We start from the raw sequence: 16,362 nt of genomic DNA, 5'->3' as shown, positions 1-16,362 counted from the left end.
ACATACAGATAATGAATATTGAAGTTTCCAAACCTATAAATTATATACATATTAAAGCATCAACATAAGGCAATAATGCAAAACAGCTAGAACATCATTGGCCTAATATTAACAAAATTGGGAGATGCCTTTACAAATAAACTAGGGTAAATGAGCCTTTCATTATCATTAAGGCCACAAACACAATAAGACAAATTGCCCAGGCAACCATGTTTCGAATTTCCACAACATACACGGCAACCAAGCAAAAGCCATTTCTCTAATTTAATTTACTCAAAAAATTTCAAGAGAATGGCCATCCAGTTTAATCTACTATGTTATGGGTCCAAATGTACCTGTCAAATTCTCTGTGACTAACAGAGGATCAACAAGTTACCTTGTTTTGAGTTGAGAGAGATAGACCTGGCACTGTATTATAGTTTTACCAATCCTGAATCCAGGAACAACCGTAAAAGCCACTCGTGGTTCTGATTGCGGTTTAATCTCCGATGAAAGGAATGCTTCCTCAGCAACACTTTCCATGTATACTTCAGAAAATCTACACCCTTTGCTTATTTGAAAGATTGATGCCTCAGGCACAAAAGAAAAAGCTAAGCAGTGCAAGAGCCAAACCCGCTTCGCCATGTCAGCAAACAAGGTGAAAAAAGTGGTGTCCGGGAATTGATAGGAACTCACCATGTCTCTAATGCTCAAATTGCCAAAAAAGGATGATTCCATCTTAGGATGAACAACTTGCAAGTACTTGATCCGGCAAAATTTTGCAAATGTTGACTTAGGCTTCGTGGCTAGATACTCCTTAGCTTTCGTAGATTTCAATTCCATAAATCTCTCAAAGAAGACTTGTGGATGTTTCTTTCCCTCAGGCACAGAGTCACCAAGAAGAAAGAAGTAAGGATGGTGGAAGGCCTTGAACATTTCCCTGCAAATGAAGGACTCGAATGCAAAACATTTGTCATCTGCTTTCCAATAAATTACAGCTCGTTCTATTGAATTAGCTGCTGAATTAATATCCCAGTCAGCAGACTTCATTTGGTCAATCATCAGCTTGACAAAACTTCTAATGGACTTGACAGTTTGCCGGAGAACTGTCATAAAATGGCTAGGACCTAAGCCCGAAAGGTGAAGATTGTCAAGCACAAATAACTGACCACTTTGATTCAATCTCTTTTCCAGCAACTTGTTTTGCTTATTTGATTCATCCAAACTTTCTCGAAGAAATATGATCTCAGACTCTTTGAGTCTCAGCTGAGATTCCAGTTTCTTCCCCATGATTTCAAACGTCTTTGAAAGACTTTTCTGTTCCTGAATTTCAGCTAAAAGCATTGAATGTTCTGGGGAAGGATCATACTGTTTCTTCAAGAAGCATTGCTTCAATTCTGACAATTTCTTCAAGTCAGAAACTATCAATCGATCAGCAGTTTGAATCCCCTCAGCATCATAAGGAGACTGAGCGTGCTGCAACTGAGCATATCCGGCCTTAATTGCTGAAATGGTAGCAAAGATCTTTGCAATAAGCGCTTCCGAGGCAACCCTTCTTTCAAGCTCTTCATTATGTAATCTGTCAAATTTCTGAGATAATCTCTTGGTCGTCTTACCGTCATTCCACTCATCGGCTTCTTTAGGCTCCTTCTGAACCCCATCATCAGGGACAATCCCAGCTCCAGCAGCATGCAGGTGAAGAACTTTGGATAAGGTCCGAACCCATTTACTCTTTGATGGAGTAACAGCCGATGGCTTCACAGCTTCCATCTGCAAATTATCACAAATGTTAACAACGGCTACAAGTCTATAAGAGGATTTCTCCAATGGAACTTTAACGGACACCAATAAGTGAACAAAAGAATGAATAAAGGCGAGAGTTGGGGAGGCAACAAAGATCTAAGATGATAATAACGATGATGAGCGTGTTGATGAAAAGGGTAAAAGCAGAATGCTTTAACACTTAGACCGAGGCATTTAATGAAGGAGGAATTTTCTTTTTGTTAAGGTCATTCACTTTTGTAAGTTTCTAATTAACCTTCTTTTGCCAGAGTAAAAAAGAGGAAGACTTTTTTAACGAGGGAAAACAGAGAACAGACAAATAAAAAGGACCAGGAAGAACAAGAAGAGGGTAAGATCATAATCGATGGAAATCATTCACAACATGCTCAAAAGACGCGTTCAACGTTCACATAGTTCAAAAAGCCTGCATATCCGACACAAGCACCTTCATTTGGAGCAATAATATTCTATGTAAGGAGGAAAATCTGGCGGTGGAGAAAGCATATAGAGGAATAAAGCATCCCATGGAACCTGCCTGATATGTTCCTTCTCTATATATGTTGCACAGTTCAGATGGGGTCAAAACATTCATACTAATATACTATTCAATAATCTTTTACATAACAACCCACTTGCCCAAAAAATAAAGCAGATTTCCAACCGCATATATTATTTTAATACATTCCATGCTGAATTTTTAATGCTTGACAAGAATTTTGCCTACAACTTTTCTGTTTTTTTCCTGGAAATATACTTCGAAGACTCAGAAAATGAGCAAGGGAAGAGGTCAGTCCCACCCACATGGAAGAATCAGAAAAATGTCTAGGAAAAATAATGCATGGCAAAGCATTTGGTATGAAAGGCTTTTTTGCAAAGAGAGAAACAGACCAAAAGCATTAAATCCAAAAAGTAAAAGTATAGAAGATGATCTAAAAACATACCATACAAAGTTCCTCTAAAATGGTAAAGAACACTTAAAATTTTGCAGCACAAATCCAAACCAAGATGTGCTGTATTTTTCTAAGATCCATGAAGAAACAACAAACATACATGAAATTTTTGTTCCATTTGGGCAAAAGCTGACAAAAGCCCCACTGTGGTCCATGGAACCACTTAACATTCCAACCATGTTCCACATATTTTATTTACACCTTGCCATATTTGACCCCACAACATTAAAAATCCCATACCCCTTCTGTCCTCCCAGGCTGCAATCCAATCAATGAACCATTTTTCCTAAAAAGCAAAACTTCGAAAAATTTATAAAAAAATGAAAAACCCTAAAAAGTGAAGAATTAACAGTTTATCAACTCATAGGATACCTTAGGGTCTATCTATTCACACCCTAAAAAAACCCTCCTCAAATGAAAGTACGCTAGGTTTACTAGGGACCCACCAAAGTGAAAAACTGATATGGGAACAATAACTGCATATTCATGAACTTTACATATTCACGTGGCCATCCAATGAGTGCACTGTAATGCAATGACTTTTTAGTAAGTATTTCTCATCATCACTTCTACTACTCATAGATCACGTCAATATAAAAAAGAAAAGAACTGCCCTAACACAAACAATACACTGAAAAGTTGTTTTTGCAGTGCAGCAGCAGCAGCAGCTTCAAACATCCGTTGGATTTCTGCACCGCTTTTAGATTTACTGAGATCCGAGCCTATTTGTCTTACAATCAATACTCCTTGCCAATCTTCATCTAAATCTAGTTTCAGTCTCTTTTGTGCAATACACGTGCAATTATTAAGATCAAAATCTACATCTTTTCGCATGTTTAAGCAACCATTAAGCACCTAAATATCATACAATATTGCAGAATCACTAAAAAGGCACAACTAAGTAGAGAATAATATTTGTCAAATATAGAAGATATATATATCTTTCTCATTACCCTTTACTGAGTGAACCAGAACTTTTCAAGGAAATATATATAGAAAATTGGGAAAAATCAATGGTCAAAATGAACAGTACAGATATTAAATATATATTGCACTGGATGCATCAGAGCCCTACCTACCAATGTGGGAATTAAAATCACAATGGGGACAGCTATGAGCCACCATGTTTATGCAACGACACTGACAAATCCATATCTAGAGAGATCATCAAACTCGAAAGGCTAAAAAAAATAGGTACATAAATCAATCAAAATATATATATATATATAGTACTGGTATTATTATTTTGTGATAGATATTCTCCAGCCAGAAAATAGCGCGAGAAGTACCTAGAAAGGAAACACAAGAAAAAGGTCACGAGATATCGTACGAGTCTGTCGCCTTCGTCACCTCTCCATTGTTTTGTTTACGTAAATCTCAAGTAAACAGAAACGATATGACAATTGATCCTTCCCTCTAATCGTCACACACTCTTTCTAAAAAGAAAACATAGCAAAATCCTGTAATATTCATTAAAAGAAAAAGACAATTAATCAAAACTGACGTCGAATTTGCAGGAAAATCAAAAGGGAATGAAAAGTCTCAAAAAAACCCAGAAATAGAGAATATTGACTATTGAGGAAACAAAAGAAAATTATGGAAGAAAAATGGAAATGAAGAAAACCCAGAAGCTGAGACCTGATAAACAAACAGAAAATGGAAAAGAAATTCAAGAAAGTCAAATAAAAGCAACTGAAACCCCGATTAGAAGCAGGAAAACGGAAACAAAAGAAGTAAAAATTGAATCAAAAAAATTTCTAAATGAAAAAGAAAAAACTTCAAAGGCTGTTCTTTAACATTCAAAACAGAGTGAGAACCTGGGGAAAACAAAAAGTACTAACCAGGAGCTCCCCAATGAAGAAAAGATGAATAAATTAAAACCCTCAAATATTCAGATTTTATATAACCAAAAAAAATCTAATAACAATACAAGCACAAACCTTTATATATAGTAATATTGTGAACAACCCAACTTTGAAACTTCCTCGCTTGAATTGGAAAAACAAAATAAACAAAAAATGGAAAGAACATCAACCAAAAAATGGAAACACAATAAAAAGAACCCATAAAAGTAAAAGTCTTTATTAAAAATTTCCAACTTACCTTAAACAGAAGTCCCGTTTATCATACAATTAGCAAACAGAAAGGAACATAGAAAAGAAAAAATCTCTCTTCTTTAACTTTAAATGATTAAAACCAACAACGAAACGTCTCCAATGCAAACAAAATCTTTCTTCAAATTGGTGATCGAAATTTTCCTTCTTTGAGCTGGTATCAAATTTTTTATTTGATGTTGCGGAAAGAGAAGATGGGAGCCTGGTAGGGATGGAAGTGAAAAGACAAAAAGGGACCAAAACAAAAGGGGTTCTGTCTAGACACGGGAGGCATTGGGATTAAAAACCTACCCAAGCGTGGGTCATTTTCGGGGATTTACTATATTACTTTTTTACCCCTTCTTTTGTCCGATATCACATATCCGTTAGGATTGGTAAGGGCAAGGAGATTGTAAAACCCGGGAGGGGTAATGTTGGGAATTAAGCTACCTACATCTGACGTACGTATGATATTTTTTTTGAAAAGGGAAATGAACGGTGGGGATTCGGAGTTGGGGGGATTGTTTTGGGTGTTAGTTCTTGGAGTTTTGGAATGAGTGAGAGTGTGTTAGATGAATGCCACGTTGCGAGTTGAGGGAAGAGGGGGAAGTTTAGGTGGGCCCAAGGGCGGCAGATTCTTGGACAGATCAAATGGGTCCAACTGGCAATCTGATTCTTGAGAGTCGTGAAGTGTTGTGTTCCCATTCAGATTTGTCAAATAGCTGCTTTTGATGGTATTTTTACGAAATTAAAAAAAATTACAATTAATTTTCTTTAATGTTATTATCTATATTTAAAATCTCAATTTCAAGATTTCATATTTGAATCTCGAAAATTAAATAGGGTGTAATTATGCAATCACAATGACTAGTTAACTCCAATTATAATCCAAAAAACAAAGATTAATTATCATTTCATATTTGAAAAATAGGCATCTCGATCTTCTTTTTATTAAACTTTTTGTTTAATCTCTAATAGTTTCTTAGATTAATCACTTTTCAAATTTTTAATCTTCTCTTTTTCGTTAAGTAACAATTAAAAATCAGGAAACATTTGTATTTTTTTATATGAGGGATTAAAAATTTAATCTTATTAAAATTTATTCAATTGAACTTTCCATAAATTTAACAAAAACACACTTATTTTCTCACATTTTAAAAATTATTTTAAAAATCCATAAAAGAGAGTTATTTTTGTTCTCTTTGTATTGTGGTTGTGGTTGGAGAAGGTAGGTATATGAAAATTGACAACACAAATTTATGACTCCAGGGTCATGTAAAGTACAAGAAAATAATTTTGTTTTTACATGTACAAACAATTTTGTAATTCAACCTTTTGTGCATATTTCAAAGTGTATGAACAAAATTATTTTAAAAAATTTAAATAATTTTTTTTTGTTTTACATTTAATTTAGTATTTTTACTTTTACTTTATATCAAATAAATTTTTATAATTAACGATTGACTAACTATCGTTAATAAAAATATCATTTGTCATTATATATCACGTGGTATTAACGTGGTATGTGAACATGTAATATTAAATGATGACATGATATATTAATGTGACATGATAACATATGCATATAATATTTTTACTTTTCATATTAACATCACATCAACATTATATGAGAATAAAATAATAAATAACTATTTTGATTAATAACAATAAATTAATCATTAATTATAAAAATTTATTTAATTTAAAATAAAAATATAAAAATTTAATCGATTTCAATAAAAAAATAAAATTTTATTCAAATTTTCATAAATAATTTAAAAAAATTTTAAAACATTATATCATACAAGAATCCATTGTAACATTACATTTTAGCATCAAGAACCAATTACTTGGCAGTAATTTAGGTTACTATTATCTCTTTATCTTAAGAAAAGGTTACTATTTTTAGAAAAGTGAGAGTGTAAGTAACCAGAACATTTTAAAATTGGAAAAACAAGAAGGGAACTAACTCTTATAAATCATCTACTTTTTCCTTCTCTTTCCCTATCTACCCATTTGTTAAAAAACAGGGGAAAGGAAGAAATTATTAGTAAACTAAACTAGTACTAATTACTACCTCTGCAATGGAAACTCTTGAAAATGAGAAAGGAGAGTTGGGGTGTAGATGGATATCTTTGGGATTTGGTAGGTGAAATGTAACATTATAAAGGCTTAATTTAAAACTATAAAATAAACTTGGGTTGGTCTTAAGTCTAACCATGTTTGTTATCAGTCCAATTCACCGTATATAAGTTTTCTAATACAATGTTTGTTTATCAAATCTAATCCACTAAACAATATTTTCTATTTTCATAAAAGTAGATATAAGAATGGAAAAGCTTAGGCATTACCAAGTTTCTGTTGGAAAAAAAATAGATATTGTTTTGGAATTAATAAGTTTTGCTGACTCACCTTAATATGATGTTTAGACTATGATTTTGAACATGAAACATGTCAATTTCATGCATTGAGGTTGACAGCATAAAATGTTTAAAATTTCAAGTGCTAGAGTTCACCAATTTAATTTTTTCATCACAAATATTTATTATTAATCATTCAATCATTACAAAATAAAAAGATTATCTTGTATAATATTTGACGTGGTCAAATTTTGTCAAGTGACGAATCTATGTCAATTTCATTATCACGTGACATGTTTATATGTTAATAAATTTTTTTAAAAACAAAATTAATTGTTGAATGATAAAATTAGTGGATAAGGTACAATAACGGGGGTTTGTTACTTGAAAAATCTTTTATTGTCGGTTGAGTGAATAAAATAATAACATTTATAAATATTGATAATTAAAAAAATTACTTTTCAAAATTGAATAATGAAAATAAATTAAACAGACAAAAGAGCAAAGCACCAAAATTTAATTATTGTTCCAAGTCCATAACCCCAACAGTAGTAGAGAGACTGTAATTTCTCTCCCCCCAAAAATCAAGTAAAGACATATTCATGTCTTGTCAAGCATAGGGCTAGCAGAAATAATGTCATTTTCAATGAGATTAACTAAACATAATTTAGGTTCACCTTTGGTGTATTAATCATACTCTATATCTCTGCATATTTTTTCTTATGGCCCCTTGAAACATGCTTTAAAACTTCAAATCATGGGTAAAAATAAATAAATATAAGATCCTTTTGCTTTAATCCTTGATGATGATTAGGTTGTGGTCAACCAAAAACCACAAATCTATTATGTGGTTGTCATGTTAGAAAAAGGAAAATGGCAAGTCTCTCACATCATAGAGGGCCCCAAGATATTTAAAGCCAAAGATAAGAGCATATACTTTGGCCATTTCTTTTTAGATTTTTCCTAAAGAAATTTTATATTTAGTCTCAATCTTAGAATACAATTGAAAAAAAAATTTCCATTGAAAATGACATCCAAGGCCAAATCAAGGAAGTAGAAGATCTATTTATTTGGGTTTTGAGGGTTTTGACTCTATCTTCCTTCTTGTTCTTATAATATGAACAAAACCCATGGCCCCCTCCAAAGAAAATGTGTTTTGTGAGAATATGACATTAGAGAGCCATCCATGATGAAAGTGATATATTGCATACAAGAGTGGATGAATTGGATCACATATTGTTTAGGGAGTGATTCCTTGTAATTAAATTAATTTTAATTTTATTTTGGGATTTTTGAAAGAAAGAATTTATAAACTAATAAAGAAATAAATGTATTGAGAAAAATGTCATTTTCCCCAACAACAACAACAAAGACATTATGCACATGGGAATGACTATTAGTTGGCTATGAAAGAAATGGAAAAACATTTTAAGTAAGTCATCTAATCACCAATTATTCAATATCTAAGACACTTTTGCTACAAACAAAACATTTCCTCATGCAAATGTTTCTATCACAAGATGGAGTCCAAATTATACAATCATGACAGATTATGCTTTACAACCATTCCACAGCAAAGCTAGAAAAATTAAACCAAAACAGATTATTACTTTATTTTTATATATCTACTAAATGAAAAAAATGTTGCACATATATAATTATTCATTGTTTTCTCATCCTTTTTTTTATTAAATAAAAACTACCTCAATAATAATAATAATAATAATAATGATAAATTAAAAAAGGAATGTAGATATTAATAAAAATTACATAACCTGGCTATATATATATATATATATATGTGTTGAGGCTATTTAATCCATAGGGTGTATCATCATGTTTCATGACTTGGCCATACTTGTCTCCTATCAAAATTTTCTTTTTAGATGAGAATGTGGAAACCTAACAATCAAATATATAAAGGAAATGTTTGTTAGGTCAAACTTTTTTAAACTGAATAGTGCACAAGTACTCTGCAGAAAATAAACACTTTTTCATTTTTATTTTATTTATAATATTTGTCATAATAATAATTTCATTTTATGAATCAAATCATATAATAATTATTTTTAACTTATTCTATTCTTATAGAATAGTCATCTTATTTCTCATTTATTTTATTTTACGAATTAAACATGCCATGAAAATGTTGACATATTTGATTAAATGAGTTAGAATAAAATCAAATAAAAAGAGAGAGCTTTTGTCTCAATTACTAATAAAAGAATAATAGATAAATTGCCTTAAATGTTTTAGATGATGCATTAATCTACTTAGTGCATGTTTGGCCTAACTTTTTTTCAGCTTATCTATCTCTTAAAAGTAAAAGCCAGGCCAAACATGATTTTTTGATAAGCTCTTAAAAAAAAAGTTAAGAACAAAAGTTTTGAAAAAAGAGCTTAAAAAAAAGCTCCAAGAAAGAGCTTTTTCTTCTTTTCTTTTAAAAATATAAAAAAAATTTTATTTTTGTTCCAAAAATATCTTCATTTATTAAAAATAATTACAATATTACCCTCTAAAAAAAATACCTTCTATGATAATTTTAACAAAAATTATAACTTATAAAAAAAACTTATAAAAAAAAATTACCAAACAACTTTAACTTAATTTTAAAAATTATTATTTTTTATAAGAATTTTATAATAATTTTTAAATTAAAAAAAAGTCAGACCAAACAAGCTCTTAGTCTTGCACTCATATGGCTTATTAAGAGTTAAGTAAATTGTGAAGCCCTACCATTTGAAAATAAAATAATTTTTTGTTACATACTTTATCACAATCTACCTTTATAATTTGGAGTATTTTGTCAATTTTATTTTCCATAAATTTTTTTGTGGTGTAAAATTTTGACTTGTCTTAATTTAATATCTAACTTTTCTTTTTTGTATATAAAAAGGAAATAATGTACATGGATATAACGTTATAGAAAATTTTGAAATTCCAATATCTCCCTAACAAGAGTGGACATTTTTATGACTAATAACCTCTTTATGTGCAACAAGAATAATAGAAGCAAAAATAGAGAAAAATTAAAAAAAACTATGGAAAAGAGGCTGAAAACAATGATGGAGAATATAATTAATTTATTTAATTTTTCTTCTGGATTATTAGGAAAAAGAGATGTTGCAGCCGAAATAATGGAATTTGTCTTAAAAATAAAATAAAATGGGCCATTTTGGCGCCACTCACGGTATGAAAATGTTGAACATACACAATCATAGAGATGCAAAACACATGGGGTTAACATAATTTTGCCCCTACATGATTGTGACTGATTTTTCTTATTCTTTGATTTTTTTTATAAAAAAAAACCAAAATAAAAGACTAATAATTTCTCTGCCTAAATTTATATACTTATTTTTTAAAAAAATTATACAACTTGTAAATGAATAATTAATGGCCAAATTTTGATTTTATCGATTATAACCTTTTCGATGAGGGTTAAGATCGATGATTTAATAAAATTCTCCTAGTCGTTAAATTTTTCTAATATATGTACTGAACAATAAAATTATTTTTTGTTTTTTTTTCTTTTAAACCTTAAAATATTTGGATTTATCAAATTTTATTTATCTTCTATATATGCATGATTCTCATGCAATTTAGGGTTAAAACATTATATAATTGACATAGTGCATTGAACCCCAAAAAACCAAAAGAAGAAGAGATCGTGAAGACAGTTGTGCACAAGAGTAAGTGACTAACATTATTGTTGTTCTGAAAGATGTATAAATGGTTGTGCAGAAAGCTGAAGCCAGAAATTTCATTCAAAGTTGATATTATAATACTAGCAATATTCCCATATTCACTGGCCGGGATCTGTCAACTCTAGGCTACTTTTCAGAAGGCTTTCAAGACTCAAGCAACAGTTTTGAAGAACAATATGCCCTCCAGACTAACAAAGGCCTGATTTAATGATTCAGATATTTTTAGATTTCCCCAGCTTTTTTCTTTTTCTGCTTTCTCTGTTGCCACTTAAATGTGCAGCCACTAATGACATGGAATCCAATGGCAATTTGAGAGCTGTTTGACTTTGTTTTGCCTGTTGAAATTTGATATGATGGCAGCCTTTTTCCATAAGATCAAATTTACAATGATGGATATGGGAAAAAGAAAACAATGGAGATTTTGGGCTTCAAACGCTCATCCCTGCATATATTCTCTTCCTTTCATTTTCATCAAACAGATTGTGAGAACCCTCTATGCATATATTCTCCCATGCAATCAATCTGCCAATACTGTAACTGCACCAATGCACATGCCTCCCAATGCAGCTACAGTGGGTACGTAACGGCTCAGCTCTGCCGGGCATTACCATTTGTTGTTCCTGCGTAACAGCTAAATCAAAAATGGTCTACCAATTGCTAACCAACGCCTGGTACCGTTCAGCTGATGATATACAAAAATAGCTTACTCATTTCATCCTCTCAATTCATCATATAGCGGTTGAACACATAATCAATAAATAATAATTTCCTAGAAAGGCATCTACAAGGTAGGATCAGTAGTCAGTGGAATCAACAGTTCCAGGCTGGCTGGAAAAAACAAGTCACTTGTTGACAGGTAATGAATGTGTTAGCTTCTTTCAGGTGCATAGTTACCATCTAGAGGGGCAAGTTTAGATACTATCTCAGCATGTAAGCTTGTGCACCATAACATATAATTTATGAATCACTCTCTGCTAGACTGTAAATGTATTCATAAAAAGTTGGATTGGCACTTTGAACAGGAGACAAATACACACAATGACAACAACGGGTGCTCTAATATCAGCTCCATCTATAGTGCCAAAATTAAGGTAGCTCAAGTCCAATCCCAAGCAGGCATTTAGCTCATAACTGAAATACAATGAAAGAACAATTTCAGCTATGTCACTGACTCCACTTTCCTAATGTACTCATCCCAGACACTTTGAAGTCAACTTTGCTATGAGGTATAACCTTTGAAGCTTCAGTAAAAACTAATAAAAAATTGAATGCACCTATGTGGGCAAGTATTCACTTCCAAAACTTGAACCTGAGTCCAACTAGCATTAGATATCTATTCATATAACATTAACAACCATGCTTGCTACGGACTTAAATAAATCCTCCAAACAACTACCGATTATGTAATGTAAAGGTTTTTCAGAATATGATAATAATTAAATTATTAAAATTATAGCAATCTTAATATACTTTTCACAAATTAAAAACTCATGTAGCCACATAATTTAAATACAAAACACCGTAAGTTTTTAAATTTGGAAGCTCATGGGTAAACCTAAACTGACACAATAGGAAGTAAAAACACAAAAGCAAGTTCACAGAAACAAAGTAAACCTAAAGATGGACTTGTGTAGAAGATGACATACCCTGAGCTGCTTGTCAACATCTCTAGCAGATGACCCCAAAACTTCAATCCAAGTTTTAGAGAACAATGCACAGGCAGACAGCATAAACACAAGATAGAACAGTGCATGAAAAGGATGGGCCGCCATATCTAAGCTGCAAGATAACATAGCCAGAAATGTCAGCATAGGTTGATAAGGAAAAAGACAAACACATTCCAAATGAAAAAGTTATTGATTCAACCAACAAAAGCGCTGGCATTAGAGACCATGCTGGAAAAATATTTGTTTGAAATAGGAAAGGTTATAACCACCTTGATGGAGCAGTGATGTAATATGCAAGGCCACAACAAGAATGGATTGACCATTTGAATATTCAGATTCCTCCCACTGGCCCAAGAGATTCACAAAAATGTTTCCACCGTACCTCCTGTACAGCAACTGCAGAGGGGCAAGTGATTAGATAAATTATATAACAAACCAACAGATATAGATAACCATATGTGTACAATACAAGTAAACTCCAGTACCTGAGAAATCATGTAGAGGTTGGAAACAAGAGCAGAATGGAGAATGATGTGCATGTTAGAAGTGTAGAACAGCTTGATAGGATATGAGCCCTGCTGCCCACGGACATTCTTTGACCTCACAGGCAAAACCACACGGAAACCTTGGAAGTAGAAAACAATCAGGAAAACCAAGACTGTAGCAAGCAGATTTGTCACCTTTGGAAGATTCTGCCCATAAAAGGCTTCTTGGAGACCACAAATCTTGTTTTCTCAAGTAAAAAGCATATGGAATAAAGCAATAACAGATCCTTCAAATTCAGCACCTCTGTTGCTGTTGACAGTTGTGGGGTTAAATGCCTTCCAGATTGTGTTTTCACTGCAAATAAACCAAATCTATTGTCAGTGCTAGCAATTGTAATCTACCAAAGTTTACATCATGGAATCACACTCCGCTACAAGGTAATCGTGAGACAATAAGAATCCTTATACACTTATGCAATAGATCCAAAAAGCAGAGAAAAATAAAAATAAAAAGCTACAAAAACTAACCAGATATTGGTTGCTATGAAAAGGGAAATTCCAGAGCCAGACCATATCCTTTCTGAAGAAGTTCATCCAGACACATAACAATGATACCAGCAAAGCAAAGCTGAAGGATGATAAGCATGGCATTTCCTACTCCAAGCTGGCTGACAATGCTGTGCATCCCTGAGAGAACAGAGGCAACTGCTTCGCCAATGGCGATCAAGATGCCTAACAACTTTTGTGCACCATTTTAGAAAAAAAAAAAAATGATTCACCCTATATACAATATACATCATGGAAACCAAAGAAGCAGTTGCAGCTTAAAAAAATATACAAGCCACTCTATTGCCTAGCAATAAAGAAATGTGTAAACATGCATAATTACTGCACATAATGCACACCAAAAGCATCACTTCTAAAGCTATAATCACTAAAAACCATAAAACTAAAACTCTAAAGGAACTCATAATACCATCCAATATTGAAAAACAGAAACTTGCAATAAAAAAGTAATTAATCTTCAGTCTCTGACTATAATTACTTGAATAATGCAAGAAATCAAAACAAAATTTACCCTAAAAAGATACTTACAACAGGGCAATATCTTCAGAAACATTGTTGTCCACTTCAATAATCTTTGAACCAGCAAGGAGTTGCATCACTAATCCAGATGTCACAATGGGAGTGATTCCAAGCTCCATAACAGTCCCACGATTAGATGCAAAAATAAGATGCATCCAATAGAATGGATCTGCACCAGTTGTAGAATGTATGCCCTACAGTGGGAGTTGGCTACAAACTAAGAAAATGAAAAGAGAGATCACAGCGTATACGACCTTCTCTCTGAAGGGAACTTTCCTGTCAGCACTCTGAACTTCAGGTAGAAACCAAAGAAATGGGCTCGCAAGATGAAGCACTCTAAACCCACCTCCATTTTGTTTCATCCATCTCAGAAACTAAACTACTGCAACCTGCACGAACCATTCATAGGTATAAACAAATCAATAAACGAGATAGAACTCTACATAGACATAGCAAATACACCCCATACTCCACACAGAAACTGTTCCACATTGGAGTTTTACTTCTAACATTTTTAAGGAATGAATCACGAAAAACATAAAATTGATGCGGGATAATTTACAAGTTTGGCCAATTAGCCCCCTGCCAGTTTATACCGTGCCCAACTTTCGAAAAGCTAGAATAGGAATTCTATACATCTCATTAACAATGGGAGTTGAAAAGAGAGAAAATATTTTACATCCAAATTGTATAATGAAAGGGGAAAAGAATTGAAACTCGTCTTGATTATTCAAAATTTGAGTGAAGGACTTGAAACCCCCAGACGATCGAATAGTTTCCAGACCTTAAAACAGCCTTTTAAAAATCGTCTTAAAAGGGCAAGGGCAACCATGAAAAAGTTTAAAGAAATTGTAAAGCATGTATTAGTTAAAAGTGAACAACATTGTGGACATTCCTAAATGGAAAGGAGCATAATATCGTGATATGATCAAGAGGTCAAAACACTCCAGTCTCTAGCAAAGTTTACTCCTATTTGGAAGCAAAAAAGAGAATGATCCAAATACATCTGAAACCCTTAAAATAATTTTATTTGAGAAATACAAACTGTTTTCGCAGCTGTAAGGAACCTCAATAACGTAAACTCTATCATCGAAAGGCGATCTAAACTCCTATACTTCATTAAAATCCCACCTACTAAGAACAATTTAGCCTTAAATTTAGCACAGATTATTCAAATTTTCAACGAAAAATATAGCAAAACGAAAAATTCAGAAAAAAAAAACTTGCATTCCTAATCAAATTCATCAGCAAAATCAGACCTTTACCAAAAAAAGAAGAAAGAAGAAAAGAAGATTCAATTACCATCTGAAGCTAAGAAAAAGATTTAATATAAAATGAAAATTATGTATTGGGAAATGAAAGATCTTGTAATGAAACGAAGACTAACCGTACGCAATGGAAATTGAACGAACCGTACTGGATGGGGTGAAAATTCCTTTAATTTTGTTTACTAACTCAATAGAAAAAAAAAGTTAAATTATGAAATTAATACTATACTTCCAGAAAGTATTGAATTTAATAATATTAAAATTTTTATTATTTATATTAATAAAATATTTTTTATTATTGTGATATAAATTTAGTCCTGTGATTTTTTTATTTTTTTTATAATTTTTTTTCATTATTTTAAATTATTAAACATAAATATTCAATTTCCTCTATTTCAAATAATTTTTTTCTTTAATCCCTAAATTTATTTTTAATATATTTCTTTTTCAATTTTATTTAAAATTATTAATTTAAATTAAATAATTTCATATCCATATTTATAAATTTTACGTCAATACTTAATTATACTATTCAAAAAATATCACTTTATTATTATCATATCATTCAATTCAATATAATATTAATAAAAAAATCATATTAATACAGTCAAATGTTAAATTAACATAAATAATAAAAAATTTTGACAGATACTTTATCAATTTTAAAGAATAAATAAATTTAATTTTTATAAATTAGTACATAAAATTAAATTCACCACTTTCATAAAATATAAAGATTAGTTATATAATTTTAAAAAAAGACTTTAGACATCTATATTATATATCATATGCTGACGTGATGGTTTCAAAGACAGGCATAGGATCTTTGGACAAAATTTTTACTTAAATCACGAACCTGCCCCTCAGTCACCGCCCATCGTCCCCCTCGTCTTCTCTCTGCCACAGTTCCAACCCCTCCCCTTAAAAAAAAAAAAAACCAGAAAAAAATAAAACAAACAAAAAAACCTCCGATAAGATGACGAGC

General features: G+C 31.8%; 2 protein-coding genes across 11 annotated transcripts; both read right to left on the bottom strand.

Moving 5' to 3' along the window:
• On the bottom strand, positions 1–5,077 carry LOC18594325 (IRK-interacting protein). Of its 4 annotated transcripts, none has more exons than XM_018124878.1 (4): positions 4,815–5,077; positions 4,652–4,699; positions 4,001–4,171; positions 1–1,749 (listed from the first exon to the last, which is right to left on the bottom strand). In XM_018124878.1, exon 4 carries the CDS (start codon positions 1,747–1,749, stop codon positions 373–375), a length of 1,377 nt encoding a protein of 458 aa, XP_017980367.1. In that variant the 5' UTR covers positions 4,001–4,171; positions 4,652–4,699; positions 4,815–5,077; the 3' UTR covers positions 1–372. The 4 variants fall into 4 exon arrangements, with proteins under 4 accessions (XP_017980367.1, XP_017980368.1, XP_007021902.1 ...); XM_018124879.1 differs by lacking the exon at positions 4,652–4,699 and adding an exon at positions 3,791–3,851 and having other exon boundaries at positions 4,815–5,064; XM_007021840.2 differs by lacking the exon at positions 4,652–4,699.
• Positions 10,901–16,289, bottom strand: LOC18594326 (protein transport protein Sec61 subunit alpha). 7 transcript variants are annotated; one of them, XM_007021843.2, is made up of 7 exons: positions 15,497–15,576; positions 14,119–14,498; positions 13,552–13,762; positions 13,024–13,378; positions 12,808–12,934; positions 12,518–12,645; positions 10,901–11,491 (listed from the first exon to the last, which is right to left on the bottom strand). In XM_007021843.2, the coding sequence occupies exons 4-7, from the start codon at positions 13,075–13,077 to the stop codon at positions 11,300–11,302; spliced, it is 501 nt and encodes a 166-aa protein (XP_007021905.2). In that variant the 5' UTR covers positions 13,078–13,378; positions 13,552–13,762; positions 14,119–14,498; positions 15,497–15,576; the 3' UTR covers positions 10,901–11,299. The 7 variants fall into 7 exon arrangements, 6 of the variants coding, with proteins under 6 accessions (XP_007021905.2, XP_017980407.1, XP_017980408.1 ...); XR_001928815.1 differs by having other exon boundaries at positions 12,518–12,650; positions 13,552–14,498; XM_018124918.1 differs by lacking the exon at positions 15,497–15,576 and adding an exon at positions 16,234–16,289 and having other exon boundaries at positions 13,552–14,498.

The sequence above is a fragment of the Theobroma cacao genome, chromosome 7 (assembly GCF_000208745.1).
Source record: "Theobroma cacao cultivar B97-61/B2 chromosome 7, Criollo_cocoa_genome_V2, whole genome shotgun sequence".
Lineage (NCBI taxonomy): Eukaryota > Viridiplantae > Streptophyta > Magnoliopsida > Malvales > Malvaceae > Theobroma > Theobroma cacao.
The sequence above is the reverse complement of the archived record's forward strand: the minus strand, read 5'-3'. Positions and strand labels throughout refer to the sequence as shown.